At 42.0% G+C, this 16,024-nt stretch overlaps 1 protein-coding gene across 2 annotated transcripts in view; it reads left to right on the top strand.

The window, feature by feature from the left end:
• Positions 1–16,024, top strand: part of POLR3A (RNA polymerase III subunit A) — a 60,278-nt gene that overhangs the window by 37,948 nt on the left and 6,306 nt on the right. For both annotated transcript variants that reach the window (XM_066619122.1, XM_066619121.1), the window contains 5 exons: positions 7,230–7,316; positions 8,621–8,703; positions 11,022–11,192; positions 13,836–13,929; positions 14,039–14,131. In XM_066619122.1, coding sequence (XP_066475219.1) covers positions 7,230–7,316; positions 8,621–8,703; positions 11,022–11,192; positions 13,836–13,929; positions 14,039–14,131 — 528 coding nt within the window. The remainder of the gene's footprint in view (positions 1–7,229; positions 7,317–8,620; positions 8,704–11,021; positions 11,193–13,835; positions 13,930–14,038; positions 14,132–16,024) is intronic.

Raw genomic sequence — 16,024 nt, 5'->3', positions numbered from 1 at the left:
TTAAAACAACAGTAATAGAGGCCCAGCAGAGGTGTATACCGCAAAGAAAGAAGGGTTCCACTAAATCCAGGAGGGTGCCTGCATGGCTAACCAGCCAAGTTAGAGAGGCTGTGAAGGGCAAGGAAGCTTCCTTCCATAAATGGAAGTCTTGCCCTAATAAGGAGAATAAAAAGGAACATAAATTGTGGCAAAAGAAATGTAAGAAGGTGATACGGGAGGCCAAGCGAGACTATGAGGAACGCATGGCCAGCAACATTAAGGGGAATAATAAAAGCTTCTTCAAATATGTTAGAAGCAGGAAACCCGCCAGAGAAGCGGTTGGCCCTCTGGATGGTGAGGGAAGGAAAGGGGAGATAAAAGGAGACTTAGAGATGGCAGAGAAATTAAATGAGTTTTTTGCATCTGTCTTCACGGCAGAAGACCTCGGGGCAGATACCACTGCCCAAACAGCCCCACCTGACCGAGGAGTTAAGTCAGATAGAGGTTAAAAGAGAAGATGTTTCAGACCTCATTGATAAATTAAAGATCAATAAGTCACCGGGTCCTGATGGCATCCACCCAATAGTTATTAAGGAATTGAAGAATGAAGTTTCAGAGCTCTTGACTAAGGTATGCAACTTGTCCCTCAAAATGGCCACGGTGCCAGAAGATTGGAGGATAGCAAATGTCACGCCTATTTTTAAAAAGGGAAAGAGGGGGGACCCGGGAAACTATAGGCCGGTCAGCCTAACATCCATACCGGGTAAGATGGTGGAATGCCTCATCAAAGATAGGATCTCAAAACACATAGACGAACAGGCCGTGCTGAGGGAGAGTCAGCATGGCTTCTGTAAGGGTAAGTCTTGCCTCACGAGCCTTATAGAATTCTTTGAAAAGGTCAACAGGCATGCGGATGCGGGAGAACCCGTGGACATTATATATCTGGACTTTCAGAAGGCGTTTGACACGGTCCCTCACCAAAGGCTACTGAAAAAACTCCACAGTCAGGGAATTAGAGGACAGGTCCTCTCGTGGATTGAGAACTGGTTGGAGGCCAGGAAGCAGAGAGTGGGTGTCAATGGGCAATTTTCACAATGGAGAGAGGTGAAAAGCGGTGTGCCCCAAGGATCTGTCCTGGGACCGGTGCTTTTCAACCTCTTCATAAATGACCTGGAGACAGGGTTGAGCAGTGAAGTGGCTAAGTTTGCAGACGACACCAAACTTTTCCGAGTGGTGAAGACCAGAAGTGATTGTGAGGAGCTCCAGAAGGATCTCTCCAGACTGGCAGAATGGGCAGCAAAATGGCAGATGCGCTTCAATGTCAGTAAATGTAAAGTCATGCACATTGGGGCAAAAAATCAAAACTTTAGATATAGGCTGATGGGTTCTGAGCTGTCTGTGACAGATCAGGACAGATCTTGGGGTGGTGGTGGACAGGTCGATGAAAGTGTCAACCCAATGTGCGGCGGCAGTGAAGAAAGCCAATTCTATGCTTGGGATCATTAGGAAGGGTATTGAGAACAAAACGGCTAGTATTATAATGCCGTTGTACAAATCTATGGTAAGGCCACACCTGGAGTATTGTGTCCAGTTCTGGTCACCGCATCTCAAAAAAGACATAGTGGAAATGGAAAAGGTGCAAAAGAGAGCGACTAAGATGATTACGGGGCTGGGGCACCTTCCTTATGAGGAAAGGCTAAGGCGTTTGGGCCTCTTCAGCCTAGAAAAGAGGTGCCTGAGGGGGGACATGATTGAGACATACAAAATGATGCAGGGGATGGACATAGTGGATAGGGAGATGCTCTTTACACTCTCACATAATACCAGAACCAGGGGACATCCACTAAAATTGAGTGTTGGGAGAGTTAGAACAGACAAAAGAAAATATTTCTTTACTCAGCATGTGGTCGGTCTGTGGAACTCCTTGCCACAGGATGTGGTGCTGGCGTCTAGCCTAGACGCCTTTAAAAGGGAATTGGACAAGTTTCTGGAGGAAAAATCCATTATGGGGTACAAGCCATGATGTGTATGCGCAACCTCCTGATTTTAGAAATGGGTTTATGTCAGAATGCCAGATGCAAGGGAGGGCACCAGGATGAGGTCTCTTGTTATCTGGTGTGCTCCCTGGGGCATTTGGTGGGCCGCTGTGAGATACAGGAAGCTGGACTAGATGGGCCTATGGCCTGATCCAGTGGGGCTGTTCTTATGTTCTTATGTTCTTATATTTAGCCAGGCATGCAAGAGGAGAATAACACTTGCAGCTTTATTACCTTGCTCATGATCCAACAAATTGTTCTGGTCAATCAGCTCAACAACCGGGCCTTTGAAGACCAGTAATTTCCTTTTTTGCATCACTCTTTTCACACATGCTCCCTGCCCCAAATCAAGCACATAGCCAGAGATGGGTAGAAAGAACAGATCATTGGAACAAGCCTCTACTAAATTGGGTGAGTGCTGAATCCCAAATCGTGGAGTACCTAGCTCACACAATATGTTATCTATGCTGTGAAGTTATGGGGCTTGTGCTGCTTCTCCCCCCACACAAACCGAGCACCAATGAATACTTGAACCAGGGTTAAGATAATGAACATCCATCATTCTAGTCCTACAAATGTTCTGCTTTGTACTTTCTACTTGGCCTTTCTCCTGCAATAAACACAACTGCTTTTTCCGTGCTGACAACTTCTTGTGTGATAGTTAAGCTGAGGTAAAGGACAGTGTTTCTTTCTAACTCAAAAACTAACTGCCTGAGTGTTTTTTGACCCCTTTAAAATGTTGTCTTTATATGCTGTGTGGATTGCTTTTACCTATCTAACTGCCTAGTTCAGTGGTTCTCACTCCTTTAGCACCAGGACCCACTTTTTAGAATTAGAATCTGTCAGGACCCACCAGAAGTGATGTCATGACCGGAAGTGACATCATGACTGGAAGTGACATCATCAAGCAGGAAAAAAATTTTACAATCCTAGGCTGCAATTCTACCCACATGTACCCAGGAGTAAGTCCCATTGAATATCATTGTTAAAAGCATCTTCATAGTAGCCTGTTAAAAATACAGATCTGTGACATTTCCCCAAATTCAGTCACATCCCACGGTAGCATCAAGTCTAATATATTAAAAATAAAATATTGAAATGAACGGGGACCCACCTGAAATTGGCTTATGACCCACCTAGTGGGTCCCAACCCACAGTTTGAGAAACACTGGCCTTGTCTGAGATACTGGCCTGCTTTAATAGTGTTAGGACATGGTAATTTAAGGAATTGCTAAGCCTTTATTTCCCATTGGCAACAAATAGGGCAATATTTTGCCTTAGAACTCCTGAAAATTATTCCTTATTATCCAGCCCCCTTTCAAATTACTTCCCATGTAACTGTTTGCATTATAAAATTAAATGACTTTTAATCACATGTGTAATCACCCAATTCTGAGGTTCCATGGGACGTTTAAATGGTAACACACCTCCAAATAGCATCAGACAAAAATAGTTTAAAAACATAGCTTTGCCTCCTCCAAAGGCAGTTCAAGTAAAGTTTGAAAAGTTCTCAGGGTTGGGTGAATTTTAGAGCTCTGGGACAACATTTCAGAAAGCTGCTCTTTGTGTAATTGCTCTTTGAATGTAGGACACTAATGGTTATTGGCTGATTTGAGACTAGATGGGTTGAAAAAGAGACATTCTCTAAGTCAAGACATGTTGAGCCTTCGCTGCTTAGGGCATCATGTAGCCATGTTTTTGTCCTGAAATTCTGACATTTCTTGAATTTAAATAAAATGTCAGCTACAAATGTAGTTTTATAAATGTTGACGCAAGTTATTAGCCTATCTGCCTAAAGTAACTGAAAAGAGACAAACATTTTAGTCAAACATTCCTACTTGGTTGTCTGAAGTCAGTTCTAAGTCACCATAGGTGATCACCAGGCGAGTGCTTGTTTGTATGATTCCATGTGTGAGTAGGTGGATGTTAGGATGATTCAAATTCAAGAATTGCAGGAGTCTCAAAGGCAGGCAAATGTATGATATGAGAATGCATATTGTGAGCGAGGTCCCTTGTGGACCTCATTAAAAAATTTCCAACAGTTTGTGTGCTATTAGATTTTGGACCATATGGAGCTGTTATGCAATTCATAGTGATATTGTGTGTGTTTTTTTCTTTGTTTTTATCTAGGAACTAACTTAAATTTCTTCTGATTGGTTTGCTTCATTTCTACCCTGCTTTTCTTTATAAAAGCACCCCAGCTGGCATCCATATATGATTCTTACTAGGAACACAAAAATCATTATAAAACAGGGGTTCCCAAACTCCTTACCTACATCATCCATGATGGTTCCTGGGCCTGCCAAAGCCAGGAAGCTGCAGAACAACATGTCAGATGACCCAGACGTTGCTTCTAGGCTGTGCCTGTATGCATCATTGGCCATCTTGTGCCATGTTTCCCAAATTGTGTGTCACGACGCACCAGTATGACACACCAACGCAACACACAGTTTGGGAAACATGGTGCAACACGGCCAATGACGTGAGGAGTGCACAGGTGCACACCTAAACGACTTCCAGGTTGCAGGCCATTTTGATTTGCAGCTTCCTGATCTCAGTGATCCCACGACCCACCAAAAATCAGGTCACAACCCACAATTTGGGAAACACTGTTATAAAAAAAAATACCCAGTAAAGTGAAGCTGAGAGGATTACACACCACAGTCCTGTCTGAATAGACAGGACTATTCCTTATTACAGCCCTTTCCTTATTATAGCCTATTCCTTATTACAGCCTTATTACAGCCTGTCTAAATCGGAAGCCTTTTAGATTTTTCCAGGGAGTGTGTTCCATAGGTGTGGTGCCACAGTTGGAGCCATTCGGTGAGAATCTCTTTCAGTTGTGAATGAACAATTTAAAATAAACTGAAATGATACTTTCCACCCTTTAACGTAAGTTCAGCACAGATTCTATAGTCATTTAAGCTGAAAATACTGACGCATAATACCTCCACTTTGGCATTAAATGAGTCTCCTGAGAGCTGCTTTGTTAATAGTAGAACTCAGTATTGCCTTAGTGTTTGAGTGGTTGTCACAAGGGAGTTGTGCCTTCACCTAAGAGAGATCATTCCTAGTACCATCCTTTCCGTCTGTTGTTTGTTCAGGGGTGTGGGTGCATATTTTTAAGGGAAGGAGAGATGCAGGGAGAGCAGAGGACAGCAGGAGAAGTGTGAGATTATCATATTTGATTATGCTGTAAGTGAAAAGTGAGTTCCATATTGCAGGTTGGTGTTAAACATAGGCCCCAGTCCTGCAAAAAATAAATAAAAACTAAATTAAATAAATTGGCTATTGGTGTGTGAATTGGGATGAAATTGATTGAGAAGATTCTCCAAGGATTGTCCAATGTTAGCTATCCCAGTGATTCAAAGGTTCTAATGATCATTTGCAAATCATCCGGAGAAGTGTCTGCATCTTTCCCTCACGCTTGGCTGCTGTAGCAAAAGTCCACGGTTAAAGTTTTGTCCCACAGAAAACTTTCCTCCGAGTCACTGATGAGCATACTCAAAGAAAAACGAGGCAAGGGAAGCTTAATTTGCTGTTCCATGTAGTGAATCTCCTCTTCAGAAACTCTGAAATCTAGTTTTCTCTGCACCACTTGCTCATGAGCATGAAGCCTAAAATTGCCTGGGGCTTCTGCTGTCTGATATGAAAAGGGCAAAATATTCATGTGTCCTGTCAAACTTGAGCATTACTTTTGCCTCGCAGACACTGAAAACCCTATTTGAGCCGTCCTCTTCATGGTAGTCTGATTGTTGAAAATGTGCTTGTATCCTTTATAAACTTTGCTGTGGTGTAAAGTTTCTCTTGCCTATTGGCTCAGGAAAACGGGGTGCAAAGCCACATAGTTCACTTGGTTTGGTGCCCACTATCTTCTGACAGTACCTTTCCCAGATACATTTATCTGGCATACAGTTGGGGTGTCCTTCAACCTCAGCTCCCTTCCACTCCTTTCCAAGCTAAGGATAGTACTGCTAGCCTACTTCATAATGGTTTGGATTTTAGATTACTGAGAGTGCATATGAAGTGCTTTACACAGTTAGGTTGCTTTTACTGATGCTTGATAGCCTTGTTGTATTACTGAGCAAAACTGGAAACAAGCAGTGATCATTAATGTGACAAGAGAGAATTACAGGTGCAGCCTATTTATCCACTGATTTTTTTATCTGACTCCTGAGTAGAAACGCATAGGACTGAACTCTTAAAAGCTCAGCATCCCACCTGTGAAAGAAGCGGGGACAGCTGGCAACTGAGGGCTGAGGGGAGGGAATTGATAACAGCTGCCTTAGTTTCCTTCCATCTGGAAGTGTCAGGCTGCAGTGTATTTGCGTAACTCTATGGAATTTAGCACAACGTGTTTTTGTTAATCACGCCGAGTCACGGAATGGAACTAACACGGATGAATAGGCTCCACCTGTATTTCAAAAGCCAAATTACCACTAAGAACAGTGGCAACATTTTTTTTCTTCTGAATATTGTGCATCTGCTTCTTGCAGGTTCTCAGATCTCTGTGGGCCAAACTATGTGTGACATGAAAGGCATCAGTGTATAGATGCAGGCTTTACTCATGTGTAGTAGCTGGGCAGGATCACAGTTTAGTTTGGAACTGCAATGTGAAGGAAGAAGGGATTTTAACTCTTCACCTTCCCACTGAAAACTTCTGGTAGGAAGTAGCTCTTTAACCTTTATCATGCCCTTGTTGCAAATGGTACTTCTAGGGCTAGTCACTTCCTAGAGGTAATTTTCAGTGGGAAAACAGTATCAGGTGAAAAATTAAACCCTTTTTTCCTCCACACTACACTGCTGATACAAATTGTGGCTCTTTGCTGCAGCTACACATGGGTAAATTTAAGCCCTACACAGTGTCATGTTTAGTTTTGCCCTAAATGTTGGAGACATCTGGATAAACAGGTAGTGCTCCATAATGCTCTCTCCATCCTACCTTTTATATGAAGACAGAAAAGTCCCCCAGAAGCCTTGGAGAGAATGGCTTTATTTCTTCTTGGCAGGTCCTTCAAGACTCTGTTTCAGTTTCTTGATAATCACAGCTTGCTTGACTTTGTATTGTGAAATATGCTCTGCGAGAGAACCGGTTCACTCCTTGCAGGCTTTTACTAATATCAAATACTGCCAGATGTTGTGTCTAATGACATTTATATTAAGTGAAGCTGCCTAACATGAGGAATAGCCTGACATATCAGTTGTTCGTTGCAGGAAATTAAGAAATTCATCAAAACTATGTCTGCAATGATCAAGAAGACCAGGGACAAGTATGGCATTAATGACAATGGCACAACAGAGGTAATGGCACTTTTAGGTTCTTCAGTATTAACATATCCTCCAGCACTTCACAGATGAAAATAAGAACTCTGTGTATTTGTAACACATCCCTGTTATCACACCAAGGATCGCTGCCAGAGGTGTGCTCCCCTCCCTCCCCCCAGTTCATGTTGCTTAAGACTCCTGTCCACCTGCTATGCATCGTATTTGCTTCCTCTGCAGCAACCTGTTCTGCACTGGCTTCTGAAGAAGGGTGCTTTGGAAACTAATTGCCAACTGCAACATTTTCTTAAACATTTTAGGTTTTTTTTTTAAACATAATATTTTAAAGTTACAGAAGGTGTCGCTGTTATAGTTATAGAACAACTGCAAGTCAAGACTTCAGGGAACATGTTGAAACCTGAACATTTTTACTTCTTTTGTATACAGGCGTAACTTGACTCTCATCTACTTGATTTTCATCACTTTGCTCTTTCAACCGCTTTCAATTAAAACTGCATTCCAAATTCCTTTAATATCCTTTCCTCTTTCATCCAGTTTCACCCAACCTTCCACAACGTTTGTCAATATTCTTATGTTTATTTTTCTTTTATTTCTGTTTATTTAGGTTTTACATGCATTTGCATGTGTTATATTGTTGGTATATTTTCACTGCCAAAATACATTTGCAAGCTAAATAAGGCTTTGACATTCCTCCATTTTTGACTTTCATCCATACTATGGTCTCTAACCAGATGAAAGTGCAAGGTATGCCTGCATACAAGTTCAAATGCTTTTTAAAAAGGCACTTCTAGTGTTTTCCCAAAAGGTGAAAATTAAGAGTCATTTTTCCAGGGGCAGATACCTGAAAATAAGGACTGTCTGACTTAAATGTGTGTGACAGATTCACTATACCACTAATTTGCACTGCATCACACCACACCACACCACACCAAAAGAAAGCTGCCCAAACTAGGATCAGAGAAACTTTCTGTGCTCACAGCATATTTGTGAAAACTGTGAATGTGGTCATCTCTGCTTAATTTTGTATCAATTCATCTCTTCAAAGAATCTGGAGACCTTATCCAGGACTGAAAAAGGGGGTAGACAGGAAAAACAGGGGAGGAAATAGTTGTCAGAAGAGACAGACAAAATTTGCTAGGGTATGAGAACTCCACAAGGTATTTTCCATTCATTATTGAATTGTTGTCATTGAGTTCATGATGGTGAGAAATTTGGTAATGTCAGATTTCCCACTATAGTAAATATCAGTACCAAGCTGGTCATGTGCACCATAAACTCGAGATGAATGCATTCCTGACAGTTCCTGTTCTTTATTGCCTTAGCCTTATGTGTTATACCAGTTGGACCGGATTACTCCAACCCAATTGGAGAAGTTTCTGGAGACCTGTAGAGAAAAGTATATGAGGTAGGAGTTTCTTTTCTCTAAGAATGAACCTCTTGGTAAAGGGTTTTGAATTGACTCAGCCAAATCTGAATATCAGTAGGTGAGAGAATAAAGTGATAGAGTTTTCTTGAAAAACTAGCTTCAAGTAATTAAGCCAAAGGTTCCTTTTTCCCTTGTTGCTTTTGACCATATAATTACAATTAATCAATGATAACTTTACAAATGGTTCTATGTTGCATCATTTCATGCCAATAAACAATGATCAATTTAAGAGGAAATTTTTTTTTTCCTTAATTTTTGAATTGCTTTACTCTCTATGCTGATTTTTGGTACACTGAAGCTTTTTTGATGCTGGAAGAGGACAGTACTAGTCTTGAGGCGTTACCGCTGTGTGAGTTGATTTGCTTTATGTAGAGAAAGTCCATAACATGCCGTAGGATTGTTTCAGTGGGATTTAACTAAGGATGACAGCTGTCCTCTGATCTGCTTCTTGCTTCGTTGCATAAGGTCTCTTGCCAAGCATATTGCTGCTGTGATTCAGTGTATCAAGGAACCCTAGCTTTGTCCCATTACATAAAGGTGATTAAAAATGGCAAATTTAAAATAATGGTTTGGGATCAACCCCACCACATCCCTTTAGCTGAAATCGCTTAAGCTTGTGTACAAGAAGACAACAAAGCTGATGAACTTAGTGTACATTTAGATATTTATAATGGGGCTGGTCCAGTGCCCTTGGCAGAAGCACCAGCTGGATCTTTTCTATCAAATTAACTCAAATTAATGTAATATGAGGCACTTCCTTATCTGTCATATGCAGCTTATAGCCTGGACACTTTTAGTGTTCACTTTCTCTTATATTGTCTCTTGTGGTCAAAACAGCTGACAACTTTATTATAGGGTGAAATTATTCCATGGTGTCTCGGTACCCTTTGAATGCATCTTGCAAATAAGTAATTAGACATGAGGCACACCATTTTAATGAGAATGTAGCAAGGGGGAGGGCTTCAGCAAACATGTGCCACTTTCTCTTACATTTGTAACCTCATTATTGGTCAATATCATTGTTACCCTCCTGCAGTAGTTCCCAACCTGTGTTAATTGCCAGGACCTTCAGGGGTACTAAAAAAAAGAATTGAATAATGGCAGAAAAAGGCAGGTCTGTGTTAGAATGCCTTGTGGCGCTGGCAAGGTAGGAAGGAAGGTGGTTAGCTGGTTGCAAAAGCCCCATCAGCTGCTAGTTTTTGGTCATCAAATTGTGTATTACCAGATATGGATCAGTAGTTGAAAACATATACATTTGAAATAACAGCAACTCTATTAATTGCAAACATTTTGATAATCTGAGGCGTACAATTTATGGAAATAGGTACAATCCTATGCCGGGGCAACGCTGGCGGCTTGCACACTGTCCTGGCAACAGCTGTCGCAAGCATGCCAAGCCGCACTTTGTGGTGGCTGTAAGAGGCAGCGTCGCTGGCAGAGAGGCCAGCGTCAGTTGGAGCTGGGCCTCTGAGCTGCTTGGCTGGCAGCCAGGAGCCCATAGTAGTGAGTTGGCCACCAAGTGGCAGGGAGGCATTCTGGGGCAGGGGTAAGGTGAGGTAGAGGTGGCCCAGGGGGGCGAGGATGGCAGCAGAGGTTACAACTGAACCCTATCTCCCACTCTTGCACCTGATAGCCCTACACGGGCTACTCAAATCTGCACCAGCAATTGAGCAGGTGCATTTCCAATTAGCCCTGCAAGGGGATGCCTTATTCCAACACGGTAAGGGAACCAATGTTCCCTTACCCTGAGGAGGCCTCCGGCAGGCTTGTTGGCCCCACGGAATACAGCAGCAGACATTTCGACGCACCTGTACTATGGCACTGACAGCCAGCATAGGATTGAGCTGTAAGTATTTGTATACCACTTTTCAACAACAACAAAAAATCCACAAAATCACATAATGGCTCTCTGTTGCTTTAGGGTCCACAATGTAAAAAGATGCAGAACAACACCAGCAAACAGCCATTAGAAAAGATGCTGTGCTGGATTGCATAGAGACAGTTACTCTTCCCCCCTATAAAATATAAATTTGTACACCTCATTATAGCGAAATCGCATAAAGCAGTTGCTAGTAGTTGTACTACTTTAAGCATGATATTAGCAGTGTGTGTGTTGGGGGGGCAGTTCAAACAAATGCTCCCCCCCCCCCATGCAGTTAAGCATCAACTGCATGAGGAAGTGATGAATGGTAACTCTTGGCCAGTTTTCTTGTCCAGTATTGTCCAGACTGGCTCCAAGCTGACTTGTAGGTGAGTGGTGCGTAAATACAAATGTTTCCTTTTGTTTGACAATCTAGGGCACAAATGGAGCCTGGCTCTGCAGTGGGAGCTCTGTGTGCTCAGAGCATTGGTGAACCTGGCACACAGATGACACTAAAAACCTTCCATTTTGCTGGCGTTGCCTCAATGAACATCACTTTGGGAGTGCCAAGGATCAAAGAGATAATCAATGCTTCCAAAGCAATAAGGTACACTAACCAGATGTTACCAGCTTCATGACTGAATGATAAATTGGATTGCAGTAGGTGGCAAGGCTGTCTTCCTGGCAGCATGCTGGCAATCGCATCAAAACCTGCCTGTTCTAATAAATAGAAACAGTTGAAGTGGGACTATTCCTGTATTGTAGACTTTTCAGGCTAACAACCACCTTTTTCATCTCTCTACTAACTCTTGCTAATGAGCCAAGGAACTATTGTACTTTCCTCTGAGACGGGAACAAATTCAGGAACTTGATTTCTGCTTGCAAGTTCTTTGTGGTTTTCTGTGTGTATAGGATGACGCTTACATAGAATTGCACTTGCATGCTTTCATTTATCATGGTTCAGGGGATTGCTAGTTTCCCATAAAATGAGAGTTTGAATAGCTAGAAATGATAGCTGCTGATTAGCTTGTTTATAGAAGTGCAAAAGTATGTCAATTTGAACAGTTACTGCTTGCTATTTACTTCTAAGGCAGCAAAAGAAAAAGAGGTTGATTTTATATGGATTCCATTCTAATTAATAGTCTCAAAGCTAATAAAGTCAGGAGTCTGTGAATGGGATCAGAGAAGCGTAATCCTCATTCATGGTTAGAGTATTTTGGAAACTTTTTTATTTTTCTGCAGATTTTGTTTTTCCCCCAAGGAGGAAAAGTGCAAAAAGTGGTGTTATGTGTTTTATTGCAGGGGTGCATACTTATAAATTATAATTATAAATTGTAATCACTTTAGAAGTGTACTAGGTAGGTGATATAAGTGGTATAGTGTCAGCAGATGCAGCCACAGTCATTACAGAGTCAATTAGGTGTTAGAAATCTTTTTTCCAGAATCAGGGTTGTTGTTTTGTTTTTTAACAAAAATGAGATGTGCAGAAAACGGTGTTATTTATTTATTGCATTTATATCCCATCTTTCTCCCCAAGCGGACCCAAGGTAGCTTACAAAAAGGGCAGGTACAGAAAAATTAAGATCACTGTTAAAACAGTCATACTCTGCCCTAAAAATCCATAAAACTTTAAAACATTAAAACAAACTTAAAGAAACTATAAAATATAATTTACAACCAAAGAGCAACAGCAACACCTAAAAAGGAAAAACCTGTAAAAGCTGGATGTTAATTGAAAAGGCCAAGACTGAGAAGGCATGTCTGAGTCTCTTCAGGCCTCATCAGAAGGTCTGCAAGCAGGGAGCAGTTCATAATTCAAGAGGGAGGGAATTCCAAAGAGTTTGTGTCACTACTGAGAAGGCCGTATTTCTTTCCGCCGCCCCCTGCAACTTCCTAGGCTACGGCAGTTGCAAAAGGACCTTCTGCGATAACCTTCTCTGGATCCAGAAACAAACGGGCAGCCAGTGCAGCCACTGGAGAAGTGGCCTGACAGAGTCAAACTGCCTTTTCATTTCATTATCATGGAAATATCACACCTCTATTCATGGTTATTACTATTACACTTTTTGAAGAGTTTATTCCTTGCTGGGCCCCCCCCCCCCACTCCAAGTAGGGAATAGGAAAGAATCCTAGATTCAAGCAAATCCTTAAAAATGTTGTAGGTATATTTGCTTGGTGCTGGGAAACAGAATTTTCCCTAAATGGAATTCACTCTCATATCTGGCCTGCAGTCCCAGCACAGGGTTCTTGAGGGCCCTTAGCCAAGTACCTTAGCAAGATCTCTTAGCAGCAGAGGAGCAGTGCAGTTATGCTGGCAACTGCCAGGGGCTTGTTTTTTTTTAACCTATAATGCAGTGCCCCTGCCATTGCATCACTGGGCACAGTGACAAGGGCACTGTGTTATTAAAAGAAGGTGGTGGCTTCTGAATAGTATTCTAAGCTGCCATCTCTAAGATAAGGGTTAGGGGAACATCGTGGAAATTTTCCCATTGATCACATGGTTGACCACCGTCTTTCTTGCACTGGCTTCAAATGCCAGCCAAAGGGCTCGAGTTGGCCAACCCTTGCCACTGGTCCTCCTGGCCTGATTGTGGAACCACATATAAACAAGCCTTCTGAGTTCCAGGCCTTCTTTAACATCTTTTCAACATCTTTTAATATCTTTTTAAATATCTGGTTACAGGCCTGATTCTTTTATGATTTCCCGCTCTATGCTCTTTTTACCTGACTACTTTTTTATCTGACTGCTGTTTTTATGATATGTTGTTAATATGCTTTTATCTTTTTTTAAATTATGTTTTTAAGTTGTTTTAACCTTGTTGTAAGCCGCCTTGAGTCCCTCCAGGGAGAAAGGCGGGGTAGAAATAAAGTTAATAATAATAAACTAGAGCAAAACCATACAAGTTATTATAAGGCATGTTTGTTACTGTCTTTTTAAAATGTTCTAGTTATGTATGTATGTGCTTCCAGCTTCAGACAAGACTGAAAATAACTTTAAAGCTCAGTGATTGGGTTTGGATGTGTGGAATTTTCAATAGTCTACTAGGTGATACCAGAGTAGATGATAATGTAGATAAGTAATTATATTTATTTTTTAGATTGTATTCATGTGGGCATATCTGCTATGGGTTAATGTTTTGTACACTACTTGGTTTGTGAGTGATATATAAATTCTAGAGAATAATATATGACTTTGTAAAGACACTAAACTGGCACTTTTCACAGCTGTGCTCTTGCTTCTTATGTGTAGCACACCAATTATCACAGCACACCTTGACACAGATGTCGATCCGGACTTTGCTCGCTTGGTTAAAGGAAGAATAGAGAAAACACTACTGGGAGAGGTCGGCTCTGCCTTATTGCTCTTATTTACAGTTTCTCAAATTCTGTTCTGTATTGTTGCGGTATTTGCCCTGAAATGATCACTGTCTAATTTTGCTACTTGACTTGCAGATTTCAGAGTACATTGAAGAAGTTTTCCTTCCTGATGACTGCTTTATCCTTGTCAAGCTTTCGTTGGAACGGATTAGACTACTGAGATTAGAAGTGAGCACGGGCCTAACTTCCATTTACTCTGCTTGAGAAACTCTGTTTTGCCAAAACTCTGCCTTTACGGGTGGTAGATGCTCAAATGAAAATTACCATGACTTTTAAGTATTCCGATTTACTCCTAATTCTTAGCCCATGCTAATCCCTGTAATAAATTGCCTTAGGGCCCAAACCTAAACAGTGCATATTGGCTTACTGCCAGTGTGCACAGTTACAAACGTACCATAAAGCACATTTGCGAGCCCTTAGCACTGGCACTGGTGTCCACCGGCGCTCTGCTGCTTCAGGGTTGCCTGAACCGCTGGGCAGCGGTGAGGTAGATGGTGGTGTGGGTGGAGACCGAGAGGAAGCATTCTGGGGTAGGGGGAGGTGGGGAGAGGATGGGGAGGAGGTATACTAGGGGAGGGAGTGGGGTGGGAGGGAGGCGGAACCAATAGAGCTCGGCTCCATCAGATCCTAAGCTCCATGTCTGACTGCATGGCCCAACACGGAGGCTCTTGATTGTATGACAGCCCAAGGGCACCGCAGAATCGAGTAGCCCCATTGTGGGGCTACTTCCCTTACCTGGGGAAGGGAACTAAAGTCTCCATCCCCTGAGGAGCCGATGGCAGCAGCCCTGTAGCACACAGGATAGCACACAGTGGTGGCAGCCATTTCGGTGTCGCAGCATTCCCAGCGGAACAGGCAGCTCAGGAGCTGTTAGTTCTGCATAACTTCTCAATAAAACTTAATAACCTTTTGTACTTAACTTTTTGTTGAGGGGAGAGGGACTCCTACACCATAGGCTTAGGTTGTAACATTAGCATTCCTTTTCTTATGTAGAAGCAGTCAAATTTGCCATGCACACCTTCGGCCCAAAGTGGTACGGTCCAACAATTGTCTACACCACATTATTATACTGACCATGTAGCTTAGCTCTTAACATGGAGTTTCTGTATTGTTATTGTTATTAAGAATACTTATGTACTGCTTTTCAACAACAACAAAAGAGTTCATAAAACAAGTTACATAGCGAAATAAATCCGTAAATGATTCCCTGCCCCCAAAGGGCTCACAGTCTAAAAAGAAGTGCAGAGGATGCATCAATAACAGCCTCCAGAAAAGGCTAGGGTGAAAGGGACAGGTGCTCTCCTCCTCCTAAATAAGATGACCTGACATTGAAAGGTGCCTCTTTGGCAATTAGCAGGCGTACAACATTGCACGTTATACAACACAGTACAGGCATTGTAAATTGTACAAAATTCTGACACTCTTGTGTGTAGACAGTCACTGAAGCAACTTGTGATGAACCTCTCTTTAGGCCATGTTTGGCCTTTCTTTAAAAAAAAAACAAAACCCAATATTCTCTCAGAATCAAATAAAACATCAGTCTTAATTCCCTTGGGGGCTCGACTTCATCTCTGTTGCAGCTGTTCCCATCCTTGAGCACAGATGGCCCATGCTCTTCAGTCCCCGCCCCTTCTGTTTGTTCTTGCTACTACATATTTTCTAGTTGACCTGAACCAAGCTATAAAGCACAATGCAGTCTCCTCTTTTCTCCCAGAGTGGAAGAGAACTTTCTAAAATATGTAAAATGGTTCTGCTTTATACACTTGACTATGGGAAGATGGGATATCTGGGAGTCACTTCATCAGTCACTACATAAGAAGAAGGTGCTTGCCTCCTTATAATGTCCAAAACCCCTCTCAGTCCTTCATAACAGTGGTCCATGCAGGGCCCCAACTGCCCATTCACTTCATTTGTTGCATGATCCAGATATCTGCGGCTCTGGATCAATTGCAAACATCCCCATGCTGAATAGAATAACATCTTGTATTGCCTGTTAAGTAATGCATTGCTTGTAATCCATTTGGCCAAACTAGTATTTTGAATTGCTTGTGGAGTAGAAGT

Source organism: Tiliqua scincoides, chromosome 3, assembly GCF_035046505.1.
Source record: "Tiliqua scincoides isolate rTilSci1 chromosome 3, rTilSci1.hap2, whole genome shotgun sequence".
Lineage (NCBI taxonomy): Eukaryota > Metazoa > Chordata > Lepidosauria > Squamata > Scincidae > Tiliqua > Tiliqua scincoides.
Note: the sequence above shows the minus strand (reverse complement) of the source record. Positions and strands in the feature narration are given on the sequence as shown.